Below are 19,919 nucleotides of genomic sequence, written 5' to 3' on the forward strand. Positions count from 1 at the left end.
GGATTAGTCCTGGTATACAGGATCAACTCAAATGGAATATGTTATTTTGTCAAAGCAAACTCTGTTCAGATGCTAAAGAAAAACATACTTGGACAGAAAAAACTGAGGCTGGATTTATGCTTTATTGCTCTTATAAGGTTTTATGTTTCATTTTTTCAAGAGAAGAGGTTTTAAGGTGGATGATTAATGGGGTTTGGGAAATGTTAATGCTCTCTCAGGTAATGAGTCTGGCTGGAGTTACTGAAGTTATCTCCCCCAAATCCTTAAAGACCTGAGCCACTAAAGTTGGCCTAAACTCAGATAAGGTAACATCCAAAACTCACTCTCACACAATGAACGTATCAGTGGGAAACAGGGATTTTTCTAATGTGAATTGAACCACATGTGATGATGTAATTCGCTAACGTTGTGTTCATGGCCTAGGAAGTAACACTGGATTACAACAATAGGCAGTTAGCCTTGTATGCTGTTGTAACAATAGCAGATAGAGGAGATAAACACACATTTTAATGTATTCCTTACAATTGTGCTCTTCTGTTTTTGGATCAGGAAAGGTGATAAAATCCTATTTAGAAATCCGAAGCTGCTTGATTGCAGTATTTTATGATTGAGCCAAAAGCTGACACAGACAGATAAACACAGAGACATGTAAAATAAAGTTCATAAACCACATCTATTCCCCCCCAAATCCCAACCTCAGCATTAATACACTGAGTGGGTGGTTAAAGGCATACTTAATACAAGTACAGCTGAATATAATATTATTTACTATTATAAAATTAGACAATCCACAGATGGCAAATAGAGGCTGGAGACTTTGTCAGGGACTTTAGTGTGACAAAAGCTTTTCATTGGCTCTTGTAGTGGCCTATTGAAGTGGCTTTGTCTGTGTTTGAGTAGCACTACCACGAGACGGACAGGAATGAGTGCCCTTCTTGCCACGCTAATAGACTAGCTGTGTGTGTGTGTGTGTGTGTGTGTGTGTGTGTGTGTGTGTGTGTGTGTGTGTGTGTGTGTGTGTGGTGATATTTGAGCGTGTTTGAAGCACACTCACAATCAAACAAATAGACTTATACAAAGAGATACCCAGACACATACACGCACTGTCTGTAGACAGGAATACATGCTGGACACAAGACAGCAGCCCTTAGACTGGCTCTTAATTAGAGCAGGTAGACAGAGGGGTGGAGATGTTTTGGGGGGAAGGACATTGTTGGGGTTTTGAGGGCCTTTTGAAGGATGAATAGCTGGACAATATAGCAGGCCTTTCATGTGGGTTATGATGATCACACCCTCAAAGAAAGACTGATTGATAATTACAAGAGAAGTTGTTTTCATTTGAGTTCCGGTGATAGAGAATGTGCAACCAAATGTTGGGAATTTCCCATTTTCTCTTGTCCAGAGATTGTATCTTCCTTTGAGAGAGGAGGGTTAGTCTACATGTCTCTTGGGTACAAGAAACCAGAACCTATTATTTAGTCAAGCGTAAAGAAAAAGTGGCTTCTGAGAGCAAAGGACCTTCAGAGAAGTGATTGATGTGAGTTAACCCTGTCAAATGTAGGGTTATAGATCAGTGCAAAATGGGACATAAATAACTTCCAAAGGGTCTTACCTACCACTGTTAGATCAGACTGATACACTTTGCTCTCTCTGTTGCCTGGATGAGAGTCTGAAATATCTCTTTATCAATCTACCAGTTTAGGTATTTTTATACTAGCAGTGAAATAACAGAAATTAGTTTAGGGCAGATTTAAAGACAACAGTGCCCTCCTTAGCTCATTTGAAGCTCCGCCGAATACAAATTCCAAGGGGGAAATGTATTGCATTTAGACAATTATGTCAAAAGTATCTGCCTCAGGTCACGTAATTTGGGAGGTTTCCCCCCTTGTGATTTTCTTGACATTGGCTTTACTTCCTCATTGTTCAGGGGCTCACAAACATGCTGTGGTGTGTGTAAAAATAACAATAATTGCAGCATTTTTCAAGTTTTTCCATCACAGATGTCTGTCAGTGTATGTAAATATGTAGAAGTATTGAGTATTGAAACGGTAATCCTTCCCTTTTGCCACAAAATAGACTTGAATATTTGATGAAGTAAGTGGAAAAATAAGGAAATGTTTAATGTTTAATTAATGTTTAATGTTGTATGGGCTATGTGTGAATACATATTCTTTTTGTTTGCCAAAAAGTTATTCACAGACAAGGAAATATACAGTATGTTGTCCTACATGGTGATTTTACTTCGGTTTGGGGTCAGTTAGACCACGGAGAGGTGGAACTCCTCCTCTAATTGCTTTCCAATAACAGAAATTCAACTTAATTTAATTTGACTTATTTTGGATCTGGAGGGTTTGCAGGGCACAAAAAGTACAGTCAGTTCCAGATGAACATCTATTGTATTTGACCAATGTCTGTTAAAAATCCTATTTATAAAAAATTAAATAAAAAAAGGTGATTAAAAGTATTGTTTTGGAGTGGTTAAAGGAGAACATTGAGTCAGTGCATCTATTAAGTAACTATGCTGTTGTCTTAGATTTGATGCATTCCCTCTAGTCTGGTCCTCTGCAGGAAGAAAACAATTGGAAAAGGAGACATAATCTATTCTGAGATACCTTGACAAGAATTCCCTCATGACTGCTACTTTTCCACTGTACATAAACAGCATGTCGCTTCTTTTTCGCACACAGTACAAAACCCCCAAAATGCTGAGGCAACAAGACAGAAAATGTGGGATTTTTTTTATTTTTTATGAGTGTTGCTTATATCGTCTGTTGTCTGTGTCATCACATGACAGGGTGTTGGTGAGTAACTGGCTTGTTCACTGGCCTCTTGTTAGTGTGAAATGAAGGCGAACAAAGGCGACATTCTGTTAAGGTTTAATATACCCTTGGTGACGTGAGCCACAACAGTGTGTAAAAATCTCCAGAAAGCTCATTTGATTGCAGTGTTAAGCTGTTAAAAATAATTAGCTCCCCCCCTCCTGTTATCTAGTGTATTGCCTGCTAGTTTCACACACAAAAGACCAACTACAGCTCACAGCTATAGCTGAGTCTGGCCTTTGCCTCATTCATTCTAACTGTGCTGACATGGGGCAACATTTTCCAGGCTGCTTAACAGCCTAAAGTTTTACAATGGGAAAGTATTTTCCACAACAAAAACACTGTCACTGGCCATAATGTGTGCATTTCCTAAATGACTGTCAGCAGGCTTTTATTACTTTTTTTTTTTTACTTTGTTCACTGTGAGAACTACAGCTTTGTTTGTGCCACAAAAAAAGTAGTTTAACCTCAGTTATGGCGACAGAATATGAGTCAAAAGATATCTTACCATATAGCCATGGGGTCTTAACAATGATCCCAGAGCAGAAAACCTTCAGTGAGTGTCTTCTGTTCACTACTAGCATTAATGTGTGATTCACGCTCGAGTCTCAAATTCATGGATCAAACAATGAAAGTCGATTTTTCACCACACCACATGTGCAGTTGGGCTATTGGCACATGCATGCAGACCCCAGGGGGCCCAACACCAACCCCCTACCCCCTTCATACCTCCTCCAGTTGTACCATGCCTGTCTCTGACAACATACCACCCAGCAATGTGCAGTGAATAGGTGGTCAGCCTTGGACTACGCTGCTGCAGTCCGCCACGCATCGCATGCAGCTGTTACAAAATGGACACTCTAGACATGTAACATAATACCTGAAAATGACCTCATTCAGTCTCAGCCAGTTAAAGTCAAAGCTGACACGATTTCCTTCAAAAGCGCTGGCAGCCAGGCTGACAGCACAGTCTATAATGCCTGTGGGGCAAAGTGCCAACAGCTTCTACCCCCAAACTACTGATAGCCTGGTTGGCAAGGGAGATAACTGTGTAATCATGTGTGGTTTCCATGGATTTTCAAGCAGACATGGTGCATCAAAAGATGAAATTGATACTGTTCAAGGCCAACTGTTCCACTATAGGATGGATTTGTGTTAGTAAGTGAGGGGTGGGAGGGAGTGGGAGATGTGGGTATGTGTGAAGTATACAAGAATTTGAGCTTGCTTTATAACAACCTTCTCCCACTGCAACAACTTTCACTGTGAAAATCACTTTGAGAACAGCTGAACTTGGATGCTTAATGGTTCTGCTCACTGCTGTTTATACAGTAGAACATACAGGTCTGTGGGGAAAATGCAGAGAGAAGATACATTTATGCAGACTATGGAACAGCTTGCAGCTTTACCCACTGCCAGACAACAGGGCCTCACTAATACCACAAAGGCAGTGATATGATACATAGTGTAGGGGAGTGGTTCTCAGCCTTTTCTGGTGGCAAGGACCCCCACATGGAACACATCAGGCCATGGACCGGTATTTGATAAGATGGGTCTCAGGGATCTCCATCTGAGAAGAGTTATTCCATAAGATTAACAGATTAACAGTGAATAGAGTCAAGTTTGTGAACAGAACAGTCATTCTCTCATTGGGCAAACTTCAGTAAAGTCAGTCAGTGAAATTAATATATTCCCCATTTTTCTGGGGACCCTCTGAAACCCTCTGAAGGACCCCAGGTTGAGAACCACTGGTGTACAGAAGTAGGAATAACTACTGAAAAAACAATCATTGAATCATGGAATTAAGCCAGCTCCTGCAAGTGTGATGTTTTACCACCATCTACTGGTCAGTGACAAAGATGCATTGCTTACACAGAACTTATGTCAGTTCAGTTCAGTTGAAAGTTAATGCTATTGTGTCAAAACTGTAAACTATGATAAAAAAAAAGTAAAACTAAATTGTAAAGATATTCAATTTCAAAGACATTTCTGCAAGAAGTCTGCATCACTAATGTTTTAATCTTTAGTATTTAGTAAAAACAATCAGACTTTTCCTTGCATGTTGCGTTATCAATGAGGAAAATTCCTCCATATTTTCTGTCTACAGAAGGCATTTTGACATGTCACAGTAAGAAAAGCACAGGTCTGAATAATAAAATTATTGATGGCTAAATTCCATTTAGCTGCTTTGGCTTCAGGGTCCTCATAATGCATGCTGGGTTACTGGGACACTTGAATACAACAGAGAGGTTGGTAATATTATTAACACCTGTGCTTTTCCTACAATGACAGCCAGGATGCCCTGGAATGTTATCCAGTCCCATACCAACAAACTGTGTTTCACTGTGTGTTCTGACACCTTTCTATCAGAACCAGCATTAACTTTTTCAGCAGTTTGAGCTAGTAGCTTGTCTGTTGGATCGAACCACACGGGCCAGCCTTCACTCCCCCTGTACATCAATGACCCTGTCGCCGGTTCGACCCCTTTTAATAGATACTGACCACTGCAGACCGGGAACACCCCACAAGAGCTGCAGCTTTGGAGATGCTCTGACCCAGTCACTAACCATCACAATTTGGCCCTTGTCAAAGTTGCTTAAATCCTCACGTTGCCCATTTTTCCTGCTTCTAACACATCAACTTGAGGACAAAATGTTCACCTGCTGCCTTATATATCCCACCCACTGACAAGTGCCATGATAACCAGATAATCAGTGTTATTCACTTCACCTGTCAGTGCTCATAATGTTATGGCTGGTTGGTGTATGTCCGCTGTTAAAAAGGCCTGTACTAGTGTAATAATAGAGACAACATACAGTAGGCTACACGTAAAATAACAATACCAGCTCACACACCGAGAAGTTCTGTACACAATTCAGTAGCTAAGAAAATGGTTTAGAGAGGAAAGACAGTTCTGTATTTTTGTTTCTTTCAGGTTTTCTAATCATTGATCAGTAAGTTAATTAATTTATTTCATTATTCTTAGTAGTGAGCTGCACATGGAGAAAATCTCAACAATCTGATGAAACCTGGTAATGTTATTGTGATAATCCTTGGCATTCTGTAAGCAGCAGTAGCTCATTTCTTTGCTCTTCATGGTGAACTAATGCTGCTAACAAGTAACTTCAGCCTGATGTTATCACCACATTTAGGTGCAATTATGTGCTGACATCAATTTCAAGTGTCTGCTACACCCCTGCCAAGTGGAAACCTAGGTGCAACATCAAAATTAGACCCTCCTCCAACTCCCAAGAACCACCAGCAAGGATTACAATACTCAAAATATTTAATTCTCCCAGTTATTAAAGGGACATTTCAGCTTCATGGTGGGCTAAAAGCAAAATAGCAAACAAAATGGAACTTAATTAATCAACCTCAAATTACCTATTCAAACCAACATTACCTTAAACTCATAAGAGGAGCAGAGAGAGTCCACAGAGGGGCTGGGATACTCAGCCTTTAAACCTGTATCCATCAGGCTGGAACCACTCAGGGTCCTGGGAACCACCTGTACTATCATTGACACAATCACTCAGTTAATCAGAGAAGCAGAGTGGGTTAAGCACATAATACATTAGTATACAAAGTCATTCTACTAAACTCAGGGTCGATCTGCAAAGTATCACCTGCTATTATTTAAAGTTTATATTCACTTTTTTATCCATCTACAAAAAAACTATGGAGCTAATATTGTAGCAAAACAATTTACAAATGTGAGTGGAGAGTTGTGTAACTGTATCTCAATCTGTGTGTGCGTAATCAGTAAATAAGTAAAAATAATTGTAAATATGTGCTGAGATTTGTGAAGGGATCTTCAAATGTGTGTTCAGAATCCGTGTGTGGGATCAGATTTGCAAATGTATTGAGATTTGTAAATATGTAGACAAATCTGTTAATGCAGACATACATATTAATTCAGTAAAAAAGTACAGTAGTTCAGTAGTTCACCTCGGCTTCCCTGTCATCAGACTGGCCTCCATCGGACTTGGAGGCTGTTCAGCCCTGGGCCGGCTGTGTTCACACTGTGATTACAGTACCCAGCAACTGTTAACTAGCTAGCTGTATACTTTAGCAACAATAAAACAAATTTTATCTGTGCATCAGAAAACAAATCACAGATGAGGCAAGGAGCAGCCGGAGGACATCAGAGGATAATATTATTTCTTTTAAATATAATTATTTTCCCATGATATATGAAAAAATCAGTGAATAAAGTTCAAAATTGTATTTTTGTACAGTAATCAGTGAGGCCCAGCCCTGTCTGAGTTGTAACAGATTAATTGTCTGTATTTTCAGCTCTTGGAGCAAATATGTAGACATCTCAGCCATTAATATGTCTGCATTTACAGACAAATTTGTAGATTTACAAATAGATTTAAAAATCTGATCACACACACAGATTCTGAACACATATTTGCAGATTCCTGTACAATTCACAAATCTCAGCATACAGATTATTTACATATTTACAAAATCTGATTACACACACAGCAATTGAGATACAGTTATACAACTCTCTAGTCACATTTGTAAATACTTTTGCTACAATAGTGGCTCCATAAAAACCCTTACATAATAATATTGCAGTATATATTATATTATTTCACATTGTCTTTGTCTGAGTGAGTTCTGCTCTTAAGAATTACACATAATTTAATCCATCACTGCTGTCTCCAGCAGGGACCAGGAATGTAAGATCTTGTTTAATACAATAGGGGTCACTGTTTGCTCAATTTAAGAAAATACATACATCTTTGGATGACTGGTTGGATACCTTTTAGAAAATAATTCATATCACTGTAATGTAATAGTGTTACGAGATTTGCTAAATGTTAATCAGTTAGTCTTATATATCTGTATTTTAAGCAGCAGATATGGTTGTAATTTTGTTGCAGTAGTTGATTAAACAAATGCTTCTGTAGATAATGCTGTATTTCTTTAAATGGCAGATATGATATTCCCTTGTAACCTGTGAACAACACAGAGAAATGTCTGCAATGTAGTTCAGTTAAATTTAGAAAAAAACACTTTAAACATAGGCATTTATCTGGATACATGCTTTTCAGAGCAGGTTGCAGCTGCAGATTGCACTGGAATGCCTGTGTTGTTACCTCAAAGCAGACTGTGCTTCATGGTAAACATCAATCATTAGTGTCTTTTATGAGGATTCTCGGTGCAGGTTTATGTTTTTCGGCTCAGTCATTAAGGATGTCTGGTTTATGGTCACAGCAAGCAGACCAGTAACGCTTTTTCCTAACTTGTCCATAACCTGGAGAGTCTGGAAGTTTCATTGGAAAACAGCTTTCGAGGGGAGTTGTTGTCGTGCTTTGGGACTCTTCCAAATCCTTCGATTAGATTTTAGGAAACAAGGCAGGATTCTGGCAAGAAATCAAAGCAGCTCTTGAGGGACCAAAGTATCTGTTTTAATTTAACGTAGAAAGCTATGAGTCCAGGAAAAGTGGCTTGTATATAAACAGTACCTGCACCCTTATTACCAAGCCATTTTGGTGACATAATTCCTCGAAAATGGTACTTTCCACCACTTGGTGATGTTTTCAAAGCTTACAGGGAACTTACCTCATTCTCTGATTTGACTTAACAATTTGATGAGTCATCGGGCAGTTGACAGCTTCAGCTGTTACCAGAACCCAAGAATACGTATACTTCAGTGAGAAATGGATTTAAAGGCATTTGCTCTGTTTATGTGTTTCTTAAGTGGAACTGAACTCTTGAATGTCATGTTGTGGAAATGCAACCTACACCACTAAGAGAATCCACATGGAGCCACAATCTGGCGAGCACAAGAACCCAGCCAGCGCTGACCTGCTGCCCTTCTTCATTAACCAATTGGCCTCTTTGTAGTGGAGAGGGACTTGAGACTTTACAGACACAATTTTGCATAAGCATTTTTTTTTTAATTGTCTCTGTGTAATTTAGCACCCCTCCATTCAGTAATGTGTTTTTCTTATTGTTACGTCACCAGGGATGCGTTTTCAATCTACTGAAGGGGGAAAATTTCTTTGTGGTTATCTTTGAGTATGCTTATAGTTTGAGATGTGCACGTATGAGCATGATTTTGTGACAATACAACTAGTTTTGAAGCCAGTTGTGGTCCAAAATGCAACTCACACAAGGCAAAAGACAGTGAGAAAGGCCTTTTCAGAGGAGATATCTTGTGTCTGGTGAGACAAAGCAGCGATTAGAGCTAAATGCTAACATTAACATGCTAACATGATGATGTTCAGCAGATATGTTTGCATGTTCATCATCTTAGTAAACATTTACTAACTAACACTAAACACAAAATATAGCTGATGCTGATGGGAATGTAATTGGCAGGTATTCAACAAATTTCATGGCAATCCAGCCAATATTTGTTGAGATATTTCACAGAAATGTCTGCCTCATGGAGGTGCTGAAGAAAAAGTCAGGGGCTCACCGAGGTCAGCCAAATATACCCTCTCGGGACCATGAGTGTCTGTACAAAATCTCATGGAAATCCATTGAATATTTGTTGAGATATTTCACTCTGGACCATATTGGTGGACCGAAAGAAATTGCCAGGGTCAATATTGAAAATATTTTTTTGTTAAATGTATTATGAATATAAAATAAATACAAATGAACTTGTGAGTAAGCTGAAAAGCATTTTTTATTACTTAATACAGCGTTAGTATAGTACATACTGTATTGGTACGATTAGTAATCATAGCACCAGAATCAATCATTCATTTCTTTTATACAAGCTACATACATACTGTAGGTATACATGATTCTTAAAAACATCTTTGGATAAAGCATGGCAAACAAGCACACTGTTTCTCTATTCAGTACCAATGCCCATTCAGTATTTAGCACATTGTTTACAATTCAAGTATGAATATTAAAAATACACATATATCATAAGTTACAAATCTTAACGGTTATTACAAAAAACCCAAACAGGATTACATTTCTACAAAATTTATGGCACATAGTGCATCAAGTATTCTTTAACTTTCTGATACAGACCTCATAGAACAATTAACCATCATAAACATGAATGATGGCCAAAGGTTTTCTAGCTGCTCATTGACTTTTTATTTATTTTTCAGCCATTCTTTCGATTAAAAGAAGCTGCATTGTCTGAGAAGAAAAAAATCTGCATCTATTTTCTAACTTTGGTTAAAGCTTAACATCATACAGTACCAGTATGTTAGGTTGCTTAATAGTTGTAGTAGTGGTCATGGTGAAAGTCATTTATGATGAGTCAAATACTACTCAAGGGCATATTTCCTCATGCAGTGGTTAATCTGATATATCAACCTTGCAGCTAGATTTTCAGCTACTTTAACGAGAGGACCATTACATGCATTATAGGCAAATCTCACATCTGCTAAAGAGCCAAAAGCCAATGTTTTCCTTCTCAAGATCAGAGGTAATTCCAGTAGTTCAAAAGCACCATTCAAAGATCCTCATTTAAGGTTAGTGGTTATACACTACAAATAGTAGTAGGCTAATACCGTTTTAGCAAAGCAGACAAAAGACAAAAAACATCAGACAATGGCTTCTCTGTTGGTAGAAGTCATTGTACCTTGAAACACAGAACATATCTACAGTCATTACAGAATAAATATGGTCAAACATAAATATATTACAACACATATCTCAGTAGAGTATGGATGCTTGTGAGAGGTAGGGGTTGCAGGTACCTACAGTAGGCCCAAAGGAGGGTGTGAGGTGAGACATCACACCTGATACTGTGTCATGGTGTAACAGATGAGAACTTGTCTGTGTGGCGTAGTTAAAGACAAACACTTCCTCCTGGTTTAAAAAAAAAAAAAGCCACAGAAAACTTGTATACTGTACTTAAAAACAAGGAAGAAATTCAGCTATTTCCTCTCACAGCACTAGTGTTTATTCTGTCTCTGTGTGACAGTCGTATGTCGTTCAGTGGACTGTCTATGCACGTTTAAGTAGTTTTGCGAAAAAATACCTGACAGCAGATGACAGCAGACAGACTTTAGAAATACACAACAATGAAAACTGAAATTATCTGTAGCCGTTCACGTTCTCTTAATGTTTTACCTCTGATGTAAGGCAGAGCTAGAAGGATATCAGTAGTTGATGCTAGCTTACTCCTTCTATAAGTTCTATAATGAGCCCCAAAGGAATAGTTTTGGGAAATACACTCATTCACTGTCTTGCAGAGAGTAAGACAAGGAGATCAATTCCATTATCATGTCTGTACGGTAAATATGAAGCTAGTCAGCCAGCAGCCAGTTGAAACAGATAGTCAGGCTCTGTCCAAGGGTAAAGATGTTGGACTAAAGGTGCACTCACTTCCTGGAGTCTCCGCTGTTTGCTTGGCAACCTCATGAGTGATTTGATAACGGTCTAGTGTATATGATTTAGTGGCATTTAGAGGTGAGGTTGCAGACTGCAACCAACTGAATACGTTTCGTCTGACCCTCCCCTTCCAACTTAGTAATTTTGAAAGGCCTTATCTAGAGCCATTGTTTGGTTTCTCCATTCTGTAGAAACATGTCGGATTCACACTGGACCTTTGAGTTGTAGGGCAAAAATAATAATGTAGAACTTACTGCAACAGTACATTCCCTAAAACAACTAACCACCTTTCTAGCTAATCTAGGTCACTCTATGTGGACAGCAACTAATGGTTACAACCTAATACCATATTACAAACGAAACATGAACAAAAAATGTATATGCAATATCTGAATGCCTCAACGCCAAGCCACCTTTATCCCTGTTTCCAGTATTTGTGCTAGGGTAATCTTACCAGCTGCTGGTGGTAGCTTCATATTTACCATATGCACTTGAGTGGTATTGATCTTCTCATCTCTTGACAAGAGAATAAATAAGCGTAAATGTGAAACTATTCCTTTAAACTTGTGTAAGATGATTTGCAGTGTAGCTCAATTAGTAGTCGTAAAAAATGACTGTGTAGAAATATATATATATACATATATATATAATACAACAATAACACAACCGTTGCTCACATACTACTTCCGTCTCTGTCTGTAGCACTTCTTTGTCACCAGAGGATTGTAATGATTATTAGATACTACTGTAGAGTGTATTGATTTTTAAACTTGATTGCAAGTCAGTTAGATAAGTGGTAACTAACTGTTTACAGTGTCTCTAAATATAAATATATATGCACCTTAAAAGGTAACATATAACAAGATTAGTTCCAGGTACTTCATTTCAAAACTCTGGAATTAGTTTTTACCAGATTTTTTTTTTTTTTACAGAAAACGCTTCACTTCACAGAAAAACTTCTTTTTTTAAGGATGAGAATTTCTTTTTTGAACAGAGAGTATAGTATGTTCAGGTTTTTCTTCAGTGTGTGTAGTTGTTTTCCCAGTGTTTTGAAGTATTGTATCCCTTTCAGTTATGCTAAAAAATGCATAACAGTATCAGAACAAGAAAGCATTTTAGGTCCCAAAGCGCAGGCATGCTTGATTGCAACACTGTTGGCAAGCAAATCTAGCTGCCTCTTCTTCAGAGTTAACAGTTTGAAAGAAGGACCAGACAGTGGCCCTCTAGCACTGCACAGTATGTGTAGCGTCTTGTATGTTTTTAGCTGCCATTTGGGAACTGGGGATGTTACTGTAGGACGATTACTGTTAAATGCTCCTCCACCACACTCACAGATGACTATGGTGTCCAACAAATCACGATTATTGCATGTTCCTGGGCTACTGTCTTCAAGAAAGATTTAGGGGTTTGGTCTCTGCATGGCCCTTAGTGGACTTGAAGGAGTAGGCCGTTGTGAGCCTGGGGAATGCACTTCCCACAGAAACCGCCACAGCGACCGTAGATTCTTGTTCCATCCTACAGACAAAGACAAATGAGAGAGGAAAGAGTGGGCAAAGGGCAGCTTTTTACACAGAGAATGGAAGCTTCATAAATGTCAGTGGGGATTCCTCTTCAGTGAATCAGACAGAAACATAACATAGCAATTCAGATGACATTTCAGAGCAAACAATCTCATTCCAGTACTCCAAGACCCAACATAAAGCCCAATTACATCCCAGTAAATTGACAACTTTACATTTATGACATAATCCATTCCTTAAGACCCAAAGAGCATCAATGGTATAAAAGAAAACCATTTCATACAGCTACTGTTAGCTTCTTACCTCAGATCTGTGTACTTTGACGGAAACATAGTTGCCCTGAGATGTCCACTTGGTGGCCTCAGCCACTTTAAGGCCAGTGCCAATCAGATTAATGCTGAACTGGCCCTGAAAACACACATCAGATTGAGTTAATTTTGCACTGTTGTTTAACCGGAAGGTTGTGCTCTTTCATATTTGCAGAAAAGGTCTGTAGCAATAACTGGAGTACACACTATGTGGTGAGCACCTACAATGGAGGAATAGAGTAGTTACTGCCTCAGTTAAGGTTGTATTCCCCACAGGTCCAATGAATTATAGCAGCAGATGGTTATTAAAAATATGTCTTCCTTGACTTTCAGACCACTAACAAACATATGACACAACAAAACACATGAAACATTTATCCGAGGCCAAAATTTACAGTATTTTACCAACCTGTGGACACTTGGCTGCACTATAACAATCTCCTGCTGTAGCAAAGGGCACAGGTCGACCAAGAAGAGTCTGGGAAAACTGGAGGTCTGTGCCTGGTAAACAGCAAAGATACAAATCTAGAGTCACAATGTGCAACAGCAGAAGTAAACATAGACTGAAGACAGCTGCTCTAAGGTAAATAACCACGCAGGGCATTAGCAACTACAGTTTATGCAATTAAAATCCATTGCAGAGTTGAAGTCACTTAACTGTCACATTGCCAGATGTCTTCACTATCTCTAAAAGATGTTTCCACAAAAAAGTTATTACAAAGAGATTTGTGGTTTGAATGTGATCCCAAGTAATTCATCCTAATTAATCAACTCTAAACCCTTAAAATCCCAAATCAAATCAATTTGATTTTTAAGAGTTTCACACAAAGAAAGTTGTGAATATCATACAGTTCAAAAGGTAAAAATGTAAATCTAAAACTCATATTTGCGATGATATGTAACTATTATATGACTACCTAAATGTTTTGTGCATTGCTTTTACTGAAAAGGGAGAAAAGAGATAATAAAAGATTTTCACTTGGAGCTTATGAATGCACCCCAAGGTACAGTATATCTCCTCTAGTACAGTAGATTTGTGAGTTAACTGGTGTAAATCAAATCTTTTTTCTACATTTTCAATTCAGTGACTTAATCTGAACCTTGTTTCACTGGCTCTGCTGTTCATTCCCATTTACCCTGCATTGTCACACATGATAACCATGACCAGTGCCTTTTCCTGCCCTCCCTTCACGTTGCCTGTAGAAAACGATGATAAAGTTCACGAGATGCTTCCCTTCATCTTGAACTCATTATTCCCCCTCAGCACTCTTCAAGCCGCCTAAAAGCCAAATTAGTACCATGCACAAGGATGGGAACATGTGCTGTCGGGACCCAGACCAGACGAAGAGGATGGAAGGATGACTGTGTAGGTTCTAATCCAACTTCCCCTCAGCACACACACACGCACACACACACATAGTACACTAATCCACATACTCTAATCAAAGGCATACTTGGACACAACAGGCAAGGTGGAGCTGACTGTAATAATGAGCAGAGGAATATGGCCTGAAGATGTGGGTGTGTATTAGTGACTGTGTATGTGAATGTATGATTGCTCGCATGCTAGTATGAGTGTTTGATATTGATGCAACGTCACGCATGGGTGTGTGCGCTTGTGTCTTCAGGTCTTCTTGTGTGTGCTTGTCAACGATGTGCAAGGCAGCATCACGTATTGTCTGTCTGTGCTTGAGAGCAGGCACGCATGTCTGTGCTATATGTGCACGTACGCATTCCTTTATTCTCATGCTCACATGTTTGCGCTCGGAGGCCCCGGTTTTTAAGTCCTTGCCTAGTGACGTGAACAGGGAGCGCTGAAAGGTCATTATTTTGATTTCAGAGGAGAGAGTGTGGGGAAAGCAGCACATGCCGCATTTGGACAGCTCAGGCTTTTGGACAGGGTGGTATTAAGCGCTACGGGCCGAGGCGTCTGAGGGTTAAAACAACACTGATGTGTGGTCTCATTACAGTAGACAGTGTAAGGCAATCACAAAGTAATTACGCACTCATTATCCTCAGGGAGCTCAGGTCCAGACGAACTTTTTGGAAGAGAGTGTATCCCGCCGCTGAGTAGTCATTCCTACAGTCGCAGTCCTGTCTTCGGCTGCCATTATACGGACATTCAAAGGGGTTCAGCAACCTTTGTATTAAGGATGAGTATTAGGATTTATTTAAGACAAAGACAAGAATATGAACACTCCTACAAATACTGTATTTTACATACATCATGTAACATGCAGCACAGTAATTCTGATTTACACATTACATGATACTATCTGAAGCTTACACTGATACACAGCCCAAGTGGAGTCATCGATGCATTATACACACCTGTTCCCATACACCTCGGAGTAGTTGTCTGTCTGACCACTGCGCAAGGTCACATACTCCTTGGGGAAATCAGTCTGCATCTCAGCACAGTAAATCTGAGGCCAAACACATTGAGACAACTGTTGAGAGCCTGTGGGGAAGCTGCAGGTTGAGTCATGATGTGTGTAGGAGCAATTTTGACAGGACAGACACACCTGTATGATGCGGGACTTGACTTTGAGATAGTATTCCCCATCTATCTTCACACCCTGCCTCATCTGGACATCTCGGCAAGAAGTGAACAACTGGCCTGGGAGAGGAAATATGAAGGATGAAGAAGAGGTTTTTAGTGCAACAGCAAGGAAATGGGAAACTTTGACAGTGAAATCTGCCACCAGCCGCTGAACGTCATGATTTTCGGCCACTCTCCTTGTGCAATCCAGTCCATAAATCTGTCATCAACAAATACCAGAGAGGTTGCAAAAGCTAATGAAACACTACACTAGTATGAGAAAACATTGTAACCTGGCTCTCATCTTGTTACTGTAAATGAGAGTTGTTTCAGAAATGTTTCATTATTTGCATTGCCTCCCCTGTTTCCCCAGAGTGCTGTAGAGCTCATATCATGCTGATTAGCTGATTAGCATTAATACTTGACTGCAGAACTGGCTGTCACCCGAGCATATCATTTTAATTTCGGCAGTGCCTGACTTGGCAGAAGCCATGTTGGGAATGAACAGCCCAATGCACCAGTACTGAAACACCAGAAATGTGGGGAGCGAACCTATGAGCTTTGGCCCGCTGCCGGATTTTACAGCAGTTCACAATGAAGGCTGCCTCGGCCCCACACACCCCTGAGGCATTTTGACAGACTGTCCATATCACAATTTGTAGAAAACTGCTGACTGTCTATTTATTGTTCCACTAAGTAATCACTCCAAGAGCCTTTACGTGTTGGTCACTGTTCTGCCTAACGTGTTAAAACAAAGCAAAAAGTTGAGCTTCTATAAACATAATCAGATACGGTTTTGGTTGCCATGTACAGCACAGTCAATTTAATACCATCGCTCTACGCATTCCTGGTTGGCAGTGAGGACTATATGGATCTGAAAAATTGGACACAATGGTAGAATTTTGGAGTTATGCACTTAACAACAAGACCTCTGGGTATTTTAAATGAAAGAAGAAAAGAGAAGAGGAGTTTGGCTCACATTCTGTGTCTTGACATGTAGCTTGAGACTCAGGTCTTTCTGAAGGACGGCAGTGTTTGGATGGTTGGCCTTTGGAGGTCACACACTCCACTCTGCGCTCCATCACTCCTGCCCCGCAGGTCTGCGAGCACTGTTATACACACAAATACACACAAGGGCATTCAATCACACAGCTTCAAAAGAATTAACGAATAAGCTGCAACCAGATTCAAATCCACAAATGAGATTTATCAGCAGGACCATACAAAATGCACAAGTCATCAAAATGTTTTGTGAATATGGCGATTAGCTAGAGAGGATTTCTCACTGCCTAATAAGCGTTATCTGTTTCACCTTGCTCCACGGGCCAACTTTCCAGTAGCTGGTGTGCGGGCAGTCCCTCAGGAGGCACGGTTGGGTGCCAGGAGGGTGGGGCTCAGGGCAATGGGTGCTGGCAGAGGAGGACTGAGCAGCTGTGTACAGACGAAGAGCCTGGGAGGAGGGCATCATGGAGCAGGAGACTATACGCTGCTGGTAGCCCACACCACAGCTGGCAGAGCACTGAGCAACACACAGATATACACAAACTGACAGTTACTAATACATGGCGTGAGTAAATGTTGATGGATTAAGTAAATTAGTAATAGGTATATATATATATATATATATATAGGTCATTGGTATCCTGTGAAAAACACGTATCTCCAAATTGTTTATGAGTTCAGAAAACAGGGTTTTCAGCGTTGTGACAATGGATTTTTTTTAGCTAATCCATTGGGTTTTAAATGGTTTATTTAGCCAGAACAACTGGATAACTTTCTCAACCTATAAAATAACACTTAATTCTTCAGTTTATCTGAAAAATTCGAAACCATTTCAATTTGCAGATACATTTACAGTACACAGACACCACAGGGGTTCCAGTTTCTTAAATGTGAGGATGTACTTTTCTTTGTATTATATCATTTTGCAGGACCTGTGTGTAGAATTTAGTGATATCTAGTGGTGAAGTTGCAACCAAACTAATACCACCCTGCCGGTGGCCATGAAACTCACAAAGGACGCAAAAACCCCTATAGCTAGTGTTTGGTTTGTCCATTCTGGACTACGGTAGAAACATGGCGGTTCATCTTGGCGGACTCTGTAGTGTAGTTGCAAATAACAACATCCTCGTCTCACACTCCTGTTCCAAGTAAGTAAGTAAGTAAGACCTGCTCCCTCTGTAGATAAAAATGGCTCATTCTAAGGTAACGATAATACACCAATGCTTATTTTCAAGTGATTATACACTAATGATAACATACCTATGAATACTGTATTCCATTTAGATCCTCCTAAATGTTACACACCGGACCTTTAAATGGAATACTTTTAGGGTTTGAATGGTTGGTGGGATAAAACGAATAATCTGAAGACACCTTTTTCACTAGTTTCTATTCATTAGTTGTATTTGCAGTGGAATTAAGCTCAGTCTTTATTTATTCTTTTAGTCCTACCTGTGACCATTCCCCTGTAATCCACATGTAGTGGCAGGGATCTCCTTTGCAGGGCTGGTGTGATGATGGCTGCGACGATGGCTCACAGTAATCATTCTGGACGGGTGTCATCCCTGGTCCCATGCACTGCAGCTTCCTGCTTCTCACACCTTCTCCACAGGTTGCATTACACTATAAGGAAAATGTAAGAAGAGTGAAGAAGAGTTGGCAGAGGGGGGGCAGTGTTGTACTTTCAGCAACAGCATCAGTGATTTCTCAGACTCGTGCTTTCCTCTTTAGCTCTCCAAATGGACACTATTTATTGTGTAAAGGTAGTCACAAGTACAATGCTGTGTGACAATGGCAACATTAGCTCTCAAGTAATGCAATCCCAAACATCTGCTCCATTCACCATAAAAAATAAAAGTAAAGCTGATTTCCCTCAGGCCCAGTAATGGTTTATAGGAGTATTTAAAAGTAATGGTACGGAGTAGAATCTTAAAATTAATTTATGTAAAAAGTCTGCTGTGTGAAGATTTTATGACAATGTCTTTGTATTTCATGGGTAAGGAAAAGATTTCAGAGCCAAACTGTGAAAGAAATTGTGCTTTAAGTTCTCGAGGCAGCACAGGCAGGAATCTGAACACTGCAAACATTCCTGTAGCAGGAGGATACAGCGCTATGATCTTACATTGTAAGTGAGCAGAGAAAAGAAAGTCTTCTAGCATGACAGAACAGTGATATTCAGTGGGACAAAAGGGATGATGGCCATGCGTACTTTTAGGTTTGATATCATTTACAAACTGATGGTTATCACCACAGCCCTCATGGATGATGCAAGAGAGCAAGGGTACTGCAGGTTGTCAATTTAATGGTGCACCGAAAGAGAGAAAGAGCAGAGATCTCAGCCAATAAAGACCTTAATAGCACGGTTAAACATCTGTTCATCTGTCTCACACTGGGAGACAGAGGGCAAGGAAAGTGGGAGGGGGGAGTAGATAAGTGATGAGTCTGTACTTACTTCTTCCCATTCACCCGAAACCCAAGTGTAATGTGTGCATTCTGCAGTTTGGCATGGCCGGACAATGGGAGGTCGCTGGTGAGCATCACACAAATCCTCTCTGACCCGTCCAGTGCCTTTTAGTCTGCAGTAAACATCTCGGTTCTGAACTCCGACTCCACAGGTGACAGAACACTAGTAAAACAGACAAACAAACAAACAAACAAACATCTGATTGAGAAAAAGGCAGTAAATGGAAACTCAGTTTATGGTGTCTTGTGTCTCCCATACTGTACAGATATAACAGCAGTATAGTGATTATTGTCATGGCAATCCAACCTTAATTCTCTCACAGAGCTGATCTTAAAGGACCAGTGTGTAGAAATGAATGACATCTAGTTGTGTAGTTGCAAATTACAACATCCTTGCCTCGCACTCCTGTTCCAAGTAACTAAGCTGGCCATGATACTTGGAAAGGACGTGAGAGGCTCTATCTAGAGCCAGTGTTTGGTTGGACCAATGCTATGGTCAGTCAGGATATGTTTGGCCTCTGCTGCTTTGATTTTGACCATAAAGACTGGATTACCCCTTTAAAGTGAGACTAACCAATTACAGGATAATTACATGCCAAATTCTCTTTCATTTCCAAAGATTCTTTTGAGTCTGTTACATCCTTATTTGGGGACCTGCCTGAGTGAGAGTGGAATGCATGGATATATTATTTGCTGCAAATTTGTCATAGTGGTTAACCGTGGTACCATAATATACTTATATACCACCATAATAAAACAAAAGCCATGTCTGTAAAACTGTTGCTAGGCCCTTGACAGTTTAACATTTGTTACCAAATATTTTTAGGTGCAAGGTGTCATCTCAATGTGAGTTCTATGCCACGACCTGCAGGGCTCAGGGAAATAGACATGAATCTGCATCTGCACTTGAATGATTGTGTCATTTCTTCTTTCATGTGTC

The 19,919-nt window shown here is 39.8% G+C and overlaps 1 protein-coding gene across 2 annotated transcripts in view; it reads right to left on the reverse strand.

Moving 5' to 3' along the window:
* Positions 1 to 9,450: 9,450 nt before the first annotated feature.
* Positions 9,451 to 19,919, reverse strand: part of LOC127353282 (A disintegrin and metalloproteinase with thrombospondin motifs 20) — an 82,270-nt gene continuing 71,801 nt past the window's right edge. For both annotated transcript variants that reach the window (XM_051382398.1, XM_051382399.1), the window contains 10 exons: positions 18,969 to 19,142; positions 17,969 to 18,139; positions 16,827 to 17,033; positions 16,494 to 16,623; positions 15,498 to 15,592; positions 15,304 to 15,398; positions 14,979 to 15,112; positions 13,382 to 13,473; positions 12,968 to 13,072; positions 9,451 to 12,659 (listed from right to left, as the gene is read on the reverse strand). In XM_051382398.1, the coding sequence (XP_051238358.1) occupies positions 12,570 to 12,659; positions 12,968 to 13,072; positions 13,382 to 13,473; positions 14,979 to 15,112; positions 15,304 to 15,398; positions 15,498 to 15,592; positions 16,494 to 16,623; positions 16,827 to 17,033; positions 17,969 to 18,139; positions 18,969 to 19,142 (1,293 nt within the window). In that variant the 3' untranslated portion in view covers positions 9,451 to 12,569. The remainder of the gene's footprint in view (positions 12,660 to 12,967; positions 13,073 to 13,381; positions 13,474 to 14,978; positions 15,113 to 15,303; positions 15,399 to 15,497; positions 15,593 to 16,493; positions 16,624 to 16,826; positions 17,034 to 17,968; positions 18,140 to 18,968; positions 19,143 to 19,919) is intronic.

The sequence above is a fragment of the Dicentrarchus labrax genome, unplaced genomic scaffold, assembly GCF_905237075.1.
Source record: "Dicentrarchus labrax unplaced genomic scaffold, dlabrax2021, whole genome shotgun sequence".
In the NCBI taxonomy this organism is placed as follows: domain Eukaryota; kingdom Metazoa; phylum Chordata; class Actinopteri; family Moronidae; genus Dicentrarchus; species Dicentrarchus labrax.